The sequence below is a fragment of the Panthera onca genome, chromosome E1 (assembly GCF_046562875.1).
Source record: "Panthera onca isolate mPanOnc1 chromosome E1, mPanOnc1 haplotype 2, whole genome shotgun sequence".
Taxonomy (NCBI): domain Eukaryota; kingdom Metazoa; phylum Chordata; class Mammalia; order Carnivora; family Felidae; genus Panthera; species Panthera onca.
Window position 1 is genome coordinate 57,287,756 of NC_138352.1, and position 14,678 is coordinate 57,302,433.

A 14,678-nucleotide genomic window follows, 5' to 3' on the forward strand; every position below is an offset into this window, starting at 1 on the left:
ACCTAGCAAAGGGAGAGCCTTTAGGGGCACCTGGCTGGCTCAGTCAAAGCATAGGACTCTTGGTTTTGGCTCAGGTCACGATCTCGCTGTTCGTGAGATTGAGCCCTGCATCAGGCTCTGTGCTGACAGTGCAGAGCCTGCTTGGGATATTCTCTCTCTCTCTCTCTCTCTCTCTCTCTCTCTCCCCTTTTCTGCCCCTGCCCCTCTCAAAAATAAACATTTTTTTTTTCAAGGGAGAGCCATTGTACAAACACCCTGAGATGAGAAAGTTCAGGGTGTTTCATAGAAGTGGTGAATGCAGGGGAGCAGAAGGGCCAGAGCATTCTGAAGAACAACAAAATGGAGGGGTGCCTCCTACTGGACATCAAGACTTTTCGTAAAGCTCCTCTAAATAAGGGAGCATAGCTTTGGGAAAAACAGACTAGTGCAACAGAACAGAGACCCCCAAAACGAACCCACACACAAATGGAAACATGGTTATGACTGAGAAGGCATGAATCAGTGGGGAAATGATACATTATTCAATAAATGTTGCAAGAACGATCGGCTATCCGTATAGGTTAAAAAAAAAAAAAAAAATTAGACCTCTGTTTTGCACCACACAGAGAAATAAATTCCAGGTGGCTTAAAGACCTAAGTGTTAAAAGTAAAAAAAAAAAAAAAAAAATTAATATTTATTTTTGAGAGAGAGACAGAGTGTGAATGGGGAAGGGGCAAAGAGAGAGGAGGACAGAGGATCTGAAGCAGGTCTGAGCTGACAGCAACGAGTCTGGAGCTGGAGTCGAAACCACAAACTGTGAGGTCATGACCTGAAGTCAGACCCTCAACCAACGGAGCCACCCAGGCGCTCCAAAAAGTAAAGCTTCAAAACTTTCAAAACAAACAATCAACACAACCAAAAAAAGAGTATCTTTATAAACTGCAAAGCAGAGAAAGGATTTCTTTAAAATAGTGCGGAAAGGGTCTTTTCCTAAAAGGAAAGATAAGCTGGACCACACTGCTAATTTAAAAAATTTTAGAGACTCTTAAAAACTGAGAACTGAGGGTTGATGGGGGTGGGAGGGAGGGGAGGGTGGGTGATGGGCACTGAGGAGGGCACCTGTTGGGATGAGCACTGGGTGTTGTATGGAAACCAATTTGACAGTAAATTTCATATTAAAAAAAATAAAAATTTTGTATAACAAAATGTGTGCATACTCGGATTTATTCACTCTCTCCTCAAACCCCCTGTCAAGCACAGCCTGGTCTAGAAGGGTAGAGCTTCCCAGGTGGAGGACAGGAAGGTTTGGACAGGAGACTGAGACTGAGACGTCTAGCCATGCGTCTAGCCATGGTTCCCAACTTCCTGTATCAAGGAAGTCAAATTATTAACCAAAATTTTACTTAGTAAAGACGCCATCAAAACAAACTATCAAATACACCTAGCTTTTCCTTCCTCGGGGTTTCCCATCTGGCAGGCTCTCACCTTGCCCCACAATGGGCTCTTTCCCACCCCTAAGTATCAGCTGGGTCTCACATTGCCCTGCTTGTTCTTGGCATCTATCACAATGCGTCAGGTTTGTCTATGATCTCTCTCCCACTAGATTCCACGTGGCCAGTGACCCTGACTGTCAAGGGGTCTAAACAGGCAGCCCATGGGGCCAAGAAACACTTTTTTTGTTTGACTTGTCTACTGTTTTCCCAAACTTCAACTTATTGGCAATATTTAAAAATCAAGAGATTTTAGGGGCACCTCGGTGGCTCAGTCAGTTGAGCATCCCACCCTTGACTTCAGCCCAGGTCATGATCTCATGGGTTTGTGAGTTCTGAGCCCTGCATCAGGCTTTGCACTGACAGCACGGAGCCTCCTTGGGATTCTCTGTCTCTCCCTCTCTGCCCCTCCCCCACTCAAGTTTTTTCTCTCTCTCACCCAAAAATAAATAAACATTTTTTTTAAAAATGAAGAGATTTTCTATAAATATCAGAGGGTCCAAGTTGTCTTGAAAAAGATCCAGCACAATGGGCTGGAGGTGAGTAGCTGTTACAGCCTCTAGTTCTCACCCAGGCCCCCTCCACACCCCATTACATCACACTTGGCTGTCTGCACTCCTTTATCTTACCTGAATGGCCCCTGGAGGTCTTTGGAATCTAAATCCACTCTATTCTCCCTTGCAACAGAGCATTTCAATTTATATACTGAAAAAGCAAGAACGGTTGACTGTTTTGAAGAAAATATTTTGACTACTCTCCCCCACACAATTTGGAGGGCACACAGGACCCCTTAAGGTGCCTGAATTCTTCTTTGCCCCCAGAACCAGAGTTACTCTCCCTTGAATCCACGCTAATGAGGTGGGCATTCTTTCCGTAGATTATATAAATGACATACTCAAAGCAGATTAATCCAGTTTTAGATTAGATTCATCTAAACAATACGTGATTTAGTTAAGGTTTGGATTATATTATTTGTTGATTAAATACAAGTGCTGCCCTAAAGAAAGAGTTCGTGGGTAACTGGGTGGGCATGATAGTGGGAATGTGTCGCGTTTGGGAGGTTCAGCATCTAAATCCCATTTAAAGGGTGCCAATCTACCGCACGAAAAATCTTCTCCAAGCAGGCAGGGCTGCAACAGGGTCAAGAAGGTGGAACGTGCCAGAGAACAGAGGACTCAGGCTCTCCCGAAACCTCCGCCACTTTTCTGCGCAGCCCTGACACCTTCCTCCCGCACTGCGCAGGCGCCTAGACGGACCAACCTTTCCCTTCCCCTTCTACCACTCCCGGAATCGAGAGGACGCCCTCCCGCAGCAGAGCTCCTGCGCAAGCGCCGTCTCGCGTCCCCGCTCCCGGACCAATCGGAAACGGCGGCGCCGGGGGGCTAGGGCCACGACGTCGTGGGTGGGGCCAGGACGTGAGGGCAGCGCGCTGGCGTCACAGGGGCGGCTATATAAGTGAATACAGGCGCCGCCCCTCCGCCCCAGTCACTGAGCCGCCGCCGAGGACTCAGCAGCCTCCCCCTTGAGCCCCCTCGCTTCCCGACGCTCCGTCCCCCCTGCCCGCCTTCTCCCGCCGCCGCCTTCCGCAGGCCGTTTCCACCGAGGAAAAGGAATCGTATCGTATGTCCGCTATCCAGAACCTCCACTCTTTCGGTAAGCCGCGGAAAAGTCCCGTGGGGAGAAAGGCCTGGGTGGGGTGGCGAAGTGCTCCGGGCCCGGAAACCTGCCAGCGCTCCGGGCTTTCGTAAACTTGGGAGGAGGGAAGATATTCGCGCTCGCAGGAAGCGGGGCCCGGCCGGGGCCCTGGGGTCGGTCCTTAAGTGCGACCGGAAGGAGCGGGCAGGGAGGCAACCCTTGGGCAGTCCCAGTGTCTATCGGGTGGCGCATTTACTAATGGCTCCCGGGCCGCCTTGGGCCCCACCCGCCCCCTCCCGCCACCCTTGCGTCACGTCCGTTACGTCACCGCCGTTGTCACGGACCCGGGAGTGAGAGGCGGTGCCAGGCCTAAGTGACAAACGCTCCCGCCAATGGGGCGGGAAGCTTGGCCCCGCCTTGGAGCTTTGGTTCCGGCCGGTTGCATCAGCCGGGTGGGGCACTGCCTGCAGTCCAGGCTCCCCCGGCACGTGATCGGCTTCCGAGGGCGGGCCTGGGGCAAGAGGCCCAGGCTTTCCCCCGGCGCTGGGGAAGCCAGCCGTCCCGGACTGACCCGTTCCGGGGACGGCCAACAAGGACTTGTCTGACTTGATCTCAGCCCTGGCGATATCAGTAGTTGTTTTCTGGGCGCGCAAAAGATCCATTGGGAGGGTGACAATGGCACCTGAGCCCCAACAGCTCTAACCGAGTTTGCTCTTTCTTCCCAGACCCCTTTGCTGATGCAAGTAAGGGTGATGATCTGCTTCCTGCTGGCACTGAGGATTATATCCATATAAGAATTCAACAGAGAAACGGCAGGAAGACCCTTACTACTGTCCAAGGGATCGCTGATGATTACGATAAAAAGAAACTAGTGAAGGCGTTCAAGAAGGTAGGTATTCGGTGAGATCGTAAGAATATCACATTTAACTTGCTCAGGGGGGGGTGCTCACTTGTATTCTCAGGAGGAGTTGTTGGTGCACTTGGGCTGCACTTTGTCTAATTTGTTTTGCTTCATTCATGTTTGCAGAAATTTGCCTGCAATGGTACTGTAATTGAGCATCCAGAATATGGAGAAGTAATTCAGCTACAGGGTGACCAGCGCAAGAACATATGCCAGTTCCTTGTAGAGGTGAGTTCCATCACTTGGTGACGATCCATTTGTGCCTCTACCCTGTCTACATGTCCGATCCTTCCTACTCTATACTCAGTCTCCTGAGGACATAGAAGTTGGTATTGTAAGACTAAGCAAAACAATTGAGTTTTGAAGTAGATAAGTATTCCCAAAAACAGAAGGGACTTGTCTGCCTTATTTAATTCGTATATGGATGTACTTTTTTTGTTTGTTAAGTAATCTCTACACCTAGTGTGTGGGCTAGAACTTAAAACCCCCAGATCAAGAGTCACATGCTCTACTTGACTGAGTCAGCCTGGTGACCACTTTAAAGATGCACATTTAAATGGCACACAGATACTAGAATACACACGATGTCTGGTTGGCAGTTCCTAAGCGCTAAAATCCTCTTATATCATTCGTTCTTTACTGAGTACCCTGAGTTAAGAACCATTGTGCTCCTAGTGGTTGAGGTGTGTGCCTTGGCTCTTGGACTTCTTTTGCCCAGTGTAGGAGCAAGAAGACAGAGTTGTTGGCATCAGAAATCGGGGGGGGGGGGGGGGGTTGATCCCCTACTATAATTTTGTCTTTTTTTCTTTGCAGATTGGACTGGCTAAGGACGACCAGCTGAAGGTTCATGGGTTTTAAGTGCTTTTGGCTCACTGAAGCTTAAGTGAGGATTTCTTTGCAATGAGTAGAATTTCCCTTCTGTCCCTTGTCACAAGTTTAAAAACCTCACAGCTTGTATAATGTAACCATTTGGGGTCTGCTTTTAACTTGGACTAGTGTAACTCCTTCATGCAATAAACTGAAAAGAGCCATGCTGTCTAGTCTTGAAGTTCCTCATTTAAACAGAGGTCAAGCAGTAGGCGCCTGGCAGTGTCCAGCCTGAAACCAAGCAGTAACGTCATGTTTCGGTCAAGCCCAGAGCCCCAAGATCACAGCCGGCTATGTCTGGCCAGAAGCTCCTCGGCTCTCCCTCTTCAGAGTTCCCTGCCCTAAGAGAATGTCACCACCTGAGCAGCCCGCGGTGGAGCTGAGAGGACAGGATGGGGTAAGCCGGCCACAGCAGCGGTGCTGCCACAGGGAGTCTTGGTAGTCAAAGAAAGATCCCTGGTGTCTCCAACCTGACCGGGCGGGCGGAGCTTAGAGCGGCCACCTTCCCTCTAGCAAGGTGTGATAGGACGTCTGACTTGCCACCAAAGTCTTTTTGACCAGACATATCCTAGCTAATTGATGTCCGAACACCAGAATGTGAGGCCAACCTTCTATCCGAGTTAAACTTCTGACAAGGGAACAAACTTCAAACCGATGTATGAGTCCTGTAGCTGGCTGTAGAGCTTGCACCTTACTAGCAGCAGCTGCCCAATGCCATGTGAAGTAACAGACTGGTTTTTTGGTTTATTTTTTCCTTCACTTTTAATGTTATGTAATGTATTTAAGCCCTTATTTAAATAAAACTTGTTTTCAGAAACACCTGATTTGCAGATTGTATTTTATGTGTAGTCAGTCTTGTACGTGGGAAGGAACCACAGAAAGGGGCAGTGGAGGGTAGTCTATGCCTGCAGGCCAACGGGGACCTCAACCTCTTGGCCAAGAAAACCTTCAGTGAGCTTGTCCCTTGCATGTCGCCAGAGCTGCAGTGTCCTTAGAGTCCTGAAAGGAGGGACTGCAGGGTGGACGGATTCACTGGTGGTCGTTGGGCCATCCCGGTTCAATGGCCATGGAGGAACTCACCTTGTGAACTGATAGAGCAGTTTGGTTGGAAACCCTTGAGCCCCCTCAGTGACAGGATCTTGCCTTTCTAAAGGTTGTAACAAGGGAGAAACATGGTGTGGGATTTAATCTGATCCTCAGACCCCTGGGAGGGACACAGAAGTGCTTTTTCCAGGGGATACATTTATAGGGTTAACAGTTAAGGGACTATAAAGCAGTTTAAGAAAAAGGTCAGGCCATCCCTTATAGAAGAACAATGAATGTGATTCATTCTATTAAAATTCTGTCAGTATGTGGATCATGAACTGGTACCAATTGCAGATTGTAAAATACAGGCTTCAAACTACTGAGTAGTCATGAATCCACTTTTCCTATTGCTAGCCTCTTGTAAATACTGGTCAGCCTTGCGAATAAGTCTGTACAGAGGCCAGCCTAGAACAAGGTGAAGTGCGGGGGAAGGCTGGTGAAAGGCTGAGCCAGTGGCAGCTGCCCTGAAAATAGGATTTTAATCTGGGAGGTAGAGGGTTACAACAAGGTCTTACAAAACTCATGTGTTCAGCAAACAAGATTTGAGTGATACTTTTGCTTTTTAAGGTTTATTTTTGACAGAGAAACCGACTGCCAGCAGGGGAGGGGCAGAGAGGGGGAGACAATCCAAAATAGATTCCAGGCTCTGAGCTGTCAGTGCAGACGGGGGGTGTCAAACTCACCAAGGGGTAGATCACGATCTGAGCCGAAGTCGGACCCTACCGACTGAGCCACCCAGACACCCCTTGAATGATAGTTTTAAGTAAGATTTCATTACAAAGCAAAGGGCTATTCAGAAGCTTCTAGCAGCAACCAACCCAGGAGGCCAACCCACAGAAGACCACAGTCAGGAAATAAGATAAAACAGTAAGAGAATCCTGCTATAGGTTGATATGCAGGTCCTGTGCTAGGCTGTTGAGATATCTTGCCTTTTAAGGACTTCCAGCATTCTAGAATGAGATTATTGAGAGTTAAGCCAGCAACGTCAGTAATCCACCATCTGTAATCAAAATGGTTATCCGTGAACATGACAGGAGAGAACACTCTTAATTCAGTATCTCAGGCCGGAGATAAAAGTATAGTCATGTCCGTTGGATGGTTGGGGGAAATTTGCAAGGCTAAAAAGTGGTAGGGTTTCCTCCAGAACCCAAGCTCTCCGTCCTTGCCCTTCCCACCAGGTGACCTGTACATTTCCAATTTAAAGAGTTCGTTTTACCAAGATCCGTGTATGCAGTGTCGAGTGTGGGGATCGCGGGGCACACAACAGTAATCGGGAAGACACCCTGTGCTCTGGAAGCCGGTGGCCTGACAGGAGTGGAAAACCAGCACACGGCCTTGACACGAGGCAGAAAGGAGCCAATGCCGCCCCTGGCTTGGCCAAAGAGTCACAGGTTTGGGGGACTGGCCAATCTTCCCCACCCCGTCCACACCCACGGGGGCCAGGGAAGGCTTCATAAAGGAGGTGCCATCTGAAGCAGCGTGTTAACAGAGGAGTCAGGATCCAGAGGTGGGAGCACCCAGAGTATATGAGGGCCCTAAGGTAGGAGCGCTTGGCTGGAACAAAGGCCTTGTATAGAGCAGGAATAACAGTACTGTCTCTATGCCAGGCCTGTGCTGAGAGCTGGTACACACTGACCTGTTCGCTTAACAGGAGGGACTCGGCCCTATGGTAGAACGTTCTGAGAAGTGGGACGGCTGAGCCAGCAAGCAGGTGATGAGATGGAGCAGAGGGGAGGGAGGGCTGGAAGGCTGGTGTGAGGTCAGAGTGGGCTGAGCCACAAGCTAAAACATTCAGATGTCAGCCTGCAAGAAGTCACGGTGAAGAGCAGATCTCGATGAGAAGCGTCTCCCGGCTCTGTGCTCTCGGTTCCTCTCCCCCCACCGCGCCCCCACCCCCAGTCTCCTCTCTGCCTCCACTCTGTCTGTCTGTCCTCCCCTTCCCTCTCCTGTTTCCTCCCTTCTCACCTCACTCTCCTGGCCCCAACCAAGGCCCACCCTCTGCCACAGGGACAAGCCGACACAAACCCAATGTTCCTTAAAATTGTGTTAGCAAGACGAAATGAATACTGGTCAGCTAAAGCTGCACAGGAATCCACAAAAACTACTTTAAAGCCTATTCAAAGCTCACCCATAAATAGGACAAAGAAACATGGTCTATTTGGGAACTGAACATGCTACCAACTAGCTCTGCAATTGACCTGCTTCCTTATTTACCAGCCTGGGTGCTGCCCCCTTGTGGCATGAGTGTCAAAACACAGTTTACTGTTCACCTGGCTTGGAAACGAAGCGCGAGCTCCCTAACTTTTCAGGAGATACACACTGTTTCAGAATTAGCAAATCGTGTGAGGCTCTGGCCATTTCTTCTCTTGGACTCCCTTAAATCCTCCTAGTTTAAATATTCATAAAACGTACTGTTCTTGGGAAGCTTGTTAAAAATTCAGATTCTAGGGGCACCTGGGTGGCTCAGTGGGTTAAGCGTCTGACTTCAGCCCAGATCATGATCTCAAGGCGCATGGATTCAAGCTTTGCATCTGGCTCTGTGCTGACAGCTCAGAGCCTGGAGCCTGCTTCAGCTTCTGTGTCACCTTCTCTCTCTGCCCCCTCCCCCAATTGTATTCTCTTTCTCTTTCTCTCTCTCTTAAATAAATAAACTTAAAAAAAAATTCTAGGGGCATCTGAGTGGCTCAGTTGGTTAAGTTTCTGACTCTTGATCTCAGCTCGGGTCTTGATCTGAGGGTCGTGAGTTAAAAAAAAAAAAATCAGATTAGAGGCCCCACCCAGGATAGCTAAGCTTTGCTGGGTGTCAGCTGAACAATCCACCTGCTTCTCAAGGGCCTACAAAAATGTCTGGGAACTGAAAGAAATTCATCATTTCCCAAATTTGACCCCCAAACTGCAAAACTCAGAATGCATAAGTGTTTAACACTACAAAAGATAACACTGGCTGTAACTGTAATATAATTCCTATATAACTATATGAAAATGTAATAAACATTTCTAGAAAAGGAACATTATTTGTAACAAAACTTAGATTTGTAAAGTGTACAAACATCTTCCCAAAAATACTACAGAAAACGTCTATTTGGCCTGTGGGTGTACATTATTCACTTGGTATGAGGCACAACAGAACCTCTGAGGTCAGAATGTCTGGCCCACAAGCTCCAGGAAATGACCCTGCCTCTAGAGCCACAGACTCGGATCCAGAGATTCTGATGTGGGGCCCAGGAACCTGTCTTTTTAACATCAGCCAATTCAAATGGGAGGACCACAAGCCATACTGGGGAAACACTGATGTGGCTAATGGGGAGCTATTGAGGAAACATGAGCAGGAGAGAAGCATTACCAGAGCTAAGTTTCAGGGAAAGAAATCAAGAGTACTGTATTTAAGGGGCACCTGGCTGGCTCAGCCGGTGGAGCGCACAACTCTTGATCTCAGGATTATGATCCAGACTCACGTTAGATGCAAAGATTTCTTAAAAATAAAATCTTTAGCGGCATGTGGGTGGCTTAGTCAGTTAAGTGTCCAACTCTGGATTTCAGCTCAGTGTGATCTCACGGTTCATGAATTTGAACCCTGCGTTGGGCTCTGCACTGACAGTGTGGAGCCTGCTTGGGATTCTCTCTCTCTCTCTCTCTCTGTCTCTCTCTCTCTCCTCTCTCAAAATAAAGTTAAAAAAAAATTTTTTTAATCTTAAAAAAAAAAAAAAAAGAGTATTTAAGATGGTTTGAAAAGGGGGTGGCCAAGAGTCAGAACTTGGTTACCAGCATCTGAGAAACCAACCCCTGACATTTTGGCATTTTCCCGTATGTGAAAATGTGGGCATTTCTTGCAAGACTGTCCAGAGCTTTTATCAGATTCTTTTTTTTTTAACAAGATTTTTTTATAATTTGTATTTTTAATTTTTTTTTTTTAAGTTTATTTATTTTTGAGACAGAGAGAGACAGAACATGAACGGGGGAGGGTCAGAGAGAGGGAGACACAGAATCTGAAACAGGCTCCAGGCTCTGAGCTGTTAGCACAGAGCCCGACGCGGGGCTCGAACTCACCGCGAGATCATGATCTGAGCTGAAGTCGGCCACTTAAACCACTGAGCCACCCAGGCGCCCCTATAATTTGTATTTTTAAGAGAGAGAGAGCACGAGCACAAGCCAGGAAGGGGCAAAGGGGGGGTGGGGACACAGAGGATCCAAAGCAGGCTTTGCACTGACAGCAGCAAGCCCGATATGGGGCTTGAACTCATGAACCATGAGATCATGACCCGAGCCGAAGATGGAGGCTCAACCGACTGAGTCACCCGGTCGGCCCTGCTTTTATCAGATTCTTAAAAGAGCCTGTTACCCAAAACCCCTAAGAATCACTGGCCTGTGGTTTCCTCCCCAGGCTTACAAAGCCCCAGGGACTAACAAAGGTTATCCAGGCACAGCAGTGCAAGCAGCAACATGCCTTTTCCAATATCGACTTTGAAAATTAATAACTATTTAAAAATATTTCTAAACAACTCCCAAACCGAGCGAGGGCTGGGCAAAAGGCACACACGCAGCAGCCAGACTCCACAGCCTCGGATGCCCCAGTGTGACTCACTCGCTCCCGAGCCGCTGTTGCCAGCCGTCACCCGGCCTCGGCGGTCTGGGTGGTTGCACAGTTTAAATTGTCTTTAATCTTGGTCCTTGATGGTCAATTTGTACCCAGAATGGACACCTAGTTAAAAACAGGAAGCACAGGGAACGCAGAGGTTGAACATGTTAACGTGGAGCGTGAAACACGACAGTCTTTTGTGTGGGTCACGTCACTCGCTCTCCATTTCTGTGGAACAACAGGAAACAAGCATGAGGACAAAGTCAATGCAGAGAGATGTGACCGAGCTAGGTCCCACGGTCCACCTTGGAGACAGAACTGCAGACTCTCGCTACTCAGTATCCCCGTGAGCTCGTTAGGATTTTAAGCCTGATCCCAGACCTCCCAAACCCATCTTCATTTTTTTTTTATTTTTTCATTCTTTATTTTTGAGAGAGCAAGCGAGCAAGCGCGAGTGGGGGAGGGGCAGAGAGAGAGGGAGACACAGAATCCGAAGCAGGCTCCAGGCTCTGAGCTGTCAGCCCAGAGCCCGACGCGGGGCTCGAACCCACAAGCCGTGAGATCACGACCTGAGCCGAAGTCAGACACTTAACTGACTGAGCCACCCAGGTGCCCCTCCATTATGGTTTTAGATGTGCATTTAAAACCCACAAAAATAGTCCAAGTATGGAAAGCAACAGGTATGAGCTGAATATGGACTGAGTTCATTGCACTAGCTAAGAGGTGCAGAAACCTGGCTGTCACATCAGCTGGGGAGTTCTTCGGTGGTACCAAGCCTGGGCTTAGCCCCCAAAGCCTCAGGCCAGAACTAGGGGGTGGCCCATGAGTGATGATTATCTAGCCATTCACGCCCATGGAACCCCATCAGACCTGCAGTTCCCATCCATCTGACTAAGAGGACTCCAGAATGTCAAAAACAATGCTGAAGAAGAAAATATGGTGTTGGCTAGATCTAATTGGACTTTTCCTTCGTTGGAGCCAAAGACAGCCTGCATCTCTCATGTGGGTTTGCAATGTGCTTGTATGTGAGTAGCCTGAAACTCTTCTATCACCCCCTGGGAAAAATAATACAAAAGCTATAACAAATGTAAGGGGACCCCAATGAACATTAGATTTTTTTAAGTACATAATAAAATCTAAATCTACATTTTAATATACATTTGTTCTCAGAACCAAATGTGATGCAGTATCACTTTTTAATTGGTCTAAAGTCATGCTTTTTCTTCTAATTAAATCTAAACAGTGTTTTGTCACATTTTTATGGGGAAAGTCAAAATGTGTCTATGATTACCACAAGTTATATTTTAAATTGAAATTTAAAGAGAACCAATCATAACTGACCCACCTCAAATTACCTTTTAATTAAAATGCTGGGCATATGCCAGGCATTGGAAAGAAAAAGATTGAAAGTTTCCAGGTTGGTCCTCTAGATCACTGATATGACAGGGAATAGGATTTTGAGTCCAAAAACGTCAAGACTCACTGAGCGAGAACTCAGCTGCTTTGCTGCTGGACGCAGGACAGAAGACATTCATGTGGACGGCTTCGTGGAGAGCTTGTCCGGGCTTTTGACAATCCCCAGTGGGTTCACGTAACTGGGGGCCTCACGTAACTCAGCACCATTAATATTTGGGCCCCGAGAATTATTTCTTGGGGAGGAGGGACTGACCTGTGTATCAAAGGGTGTTTAGCAGAATCTCAGACCTCCACACACTACTCCTTCCCAGGCATGCCGGACGACCAAAATTATCTCCAGATTATTGCCAAATGCCCCTGGCGGGGGCAAAAACCACATACCCCTTTTGAGAACCACTGGTTTAGTTCACCCTTTCCCTCCTGTTCTGCCAAACAGAAATGCAAAGGAAGGAGAGCAAATCATGATATCACAGAAGATAACCCTGCTAATTTTAAACTTCTCATAGAATGAACCATTCGTTCATTCATTCATTCATTCAGTAAACATTTATTCAGCACACCATATGTGCCCGGCACCCTTTGAGCCACTGGGGATACAGCACTGAACAAAGATCCCTGCCCATATGGAAGTTACGTTCCAGAAGGGGAGGACGGACTGGGTTTTGGATTTCCTCGTCCCCTACAACTGTTTCCTTGCAACATTTGGCGCTGCATGCCAGCCCTCTTTGCTTCTCGGATGAGGTCTCCCACTAGCCACCCTGTGACCTCTCCACCTGCTCGAACCTTTCATCCCTCCATGCTCCAAATGTAGGAGTTCCAAAGGGACTAAGACAGTCTGGGCTTTCCTTGCCTCTCCCTTCTGGTCTCACCCTAGGTCATGACTGATTATGCCTTCAGGGTTCATGCTCCTAACACTCTGTTTCCAGCTTCAACTTCTCGTTCAAGTCCAGAGCCCACTGCCAACTCTTTGCTGTGTTCATTCATTCGTTCACTCACTCATTCATTCACATTTATGGAGTACTCACTCGGTACAGGTGTCCACAAGGGGTGTGGGTTCAGCAACCAACAAGGCAAAGCACACCTTCTTTCTCACGGAGTCTATACTCCAGCTGGGGAGTCAGGCGCTAAACCAACCACTGCACAAACACCTAAACTATTTCAGCCATGCTTAGGCAAGGGGTCACATTCAGCCTGTGACAGGGAGAGGCACTCTGTCTCTGCTTTTTTTTTTTTTTAACATTTATTTATTTTTGAGAGAGAGACAGAGCATGAGTGGGGGAGGAGCAGAGAGAGAGGGAGACACAGAATCCGAAGCAGCTCCAGGCTCTGAGCTGTCAGCACAGAGCCCGATGCGGGGCTGGAACCCATGAACCGTGAGATCGTGACCTGAGCTGAAGTCCGACGCTTAACCAAATGAGCCACCCAGGCGCCCCCTCTTTCTCCGCTCTTTTGCTCCACAGCACTTATCACCACCTGGACAAGTCTATAATTTAGCTTTGCTTGATTTTGACCATCTTCTCCCATCTCTTAGAATTCCCATGGCTGTAATATGCTAGTATTTTGTGGTTTTGGTTTCCTTTTTGCGTGCTATTTGAGAGAGCAGCTTTAAATTTTAAACAGTCGATGGGGAAGTTCTTCTTAAGGTGATCTCCCAGCTACCAACTCTCTGAGTAGTTTGTCACAAACCTCTTTTTCATGTCCTAGTCTTTCCCTGGGAGAAGAGAAATGAGGAGTGAATGCAAATGAGGTTTTTCCTTTTGGGGTGATGAAAATATTCTGGAACTAGATAAAGGTCATGGTTGTGCAACGTTGTGGATACGCTAAAAGCCACCGGCTGGTGTACTTTAAAAGAGTGAATGGGGGGCGCCTGGGTGGCTCAGTCGGTTAAGCATCCGACTTCAGCTCAGGTCACGATCTCACGGTCCGTGAGTTCGAGCCCCGCGTCGGGCTCTGGGCTGATGGCTCAGAGCCTGGAGCCTGCTTCCAGTTCTGTGTCTCCCTCTCTCTCTGCCCCTCCCCCGTTCATGCTCTGTCTCTCTCTGTCCCAAAAATAAAAAAAAATAAAAAAAATAAAAAGTTAAAAAAAAAAAAAAAAGAGTGAATGGCGGGCACCTGGGTGGCTCAGTCAGTTGAGTGTCCGGCTTCAGCTCAGGTCATGATCTCACAGTTAGTGAGTTAGAGCCCCGCACTGAGCTCTGTGCTGACAGCTTGGAGCCTGGAGCCTAGAGCCTGCTTCCGATTCTGTGCCCCTGCTCTCTCTGCCCCTCCCCTGCTCTCTCTCTCTCCCTCTCTCTCTCTCTCTCTCTCTCTCAAAAATAAACATTTAAAAAAAAGAGTGAATGGTGTGATATTTCACTATATCTCAATAAATAGATCTTGTAGGGGTGCCTTGCTGGCTCCGTCAAATATCTGACTCTTGATTTCAGCTCGGGTTATGATCTCATGGTCATGAGATCAAGCCCCGAGTCCGGCTCCACACTGGGCGTCGAACCTGCTTAAGAGTCTCTCTCTGCCCCTTCCCCACTCATTCTTTTCTTTCTCTCTCTCTCTCTCTCTCTCTCTCTAAAAAAAAAAATATGGGTAGATAGATCCTATATATGTGGGGTTTTTTTTCAAGAGGTGCAGGGAGTACAGAGAGATAGGGACAGAGGATCCCAAGCAGGCTCCACGCTGACAGCAGTGAGCCCAATATGGGGACTGAACCCACAAACTGTGAGATCACAGCCT

The 14,678-nt window shown here is 48.0% G+C and overlaps 1 protein-coding gene across 1 annotated transcript; it reads left to right on the top strand.

The window, feature by feature from the left end:
* The first annotated feature begins 2,935 nt into the window (after positions 1-2,935).
* EIF1 (eukaryotic translation initiation factor 1) lies at positions 2,936-5,692 on the top strand. Its single transcript, XM_060646110.3, has 4 exons — positions 2,936-3,123; positions 3,831-3,994; positions 4,133-4,234; positions 4,820-5,692. The coding sequence occupies exons 1-4, from the start codon at positions 3,093-3,095 to the stop codon at positions 4,862-4,864; spliced, it is 342 nt and encodes a 113-aa protein (XP_060502093.1). The 5' UTR covers positions 2,936-3,092; the 3' UTR covers positions 4,865-5,692.
* The last annotated feature ends 8,986 nt before the right edge of the window (positions 5,693-14,678 follow it).

Coding starts and splice junctions, on each gene's coding strand:
- EIF1 (XM_060646110.3), top strand. CDS start 3,093: ATGTCCGCTATCCAGAACCTCCACTCTTTCG. Junction 3,124..3,830: donor CCAGAACCTCCACTCTTTCG/GTAAGCCGCGGA, acceptor CTTTCTTCCCAG/ACCCCTTTGCTGATGCAAGT. Junction 3,995..4,132: donor TAGTGAAGGCGTTCAAGAAG/GTAGGTATTCGG, acceptor TCATGTTTGCAG/AAATTTGCCTGCAATGGTAC.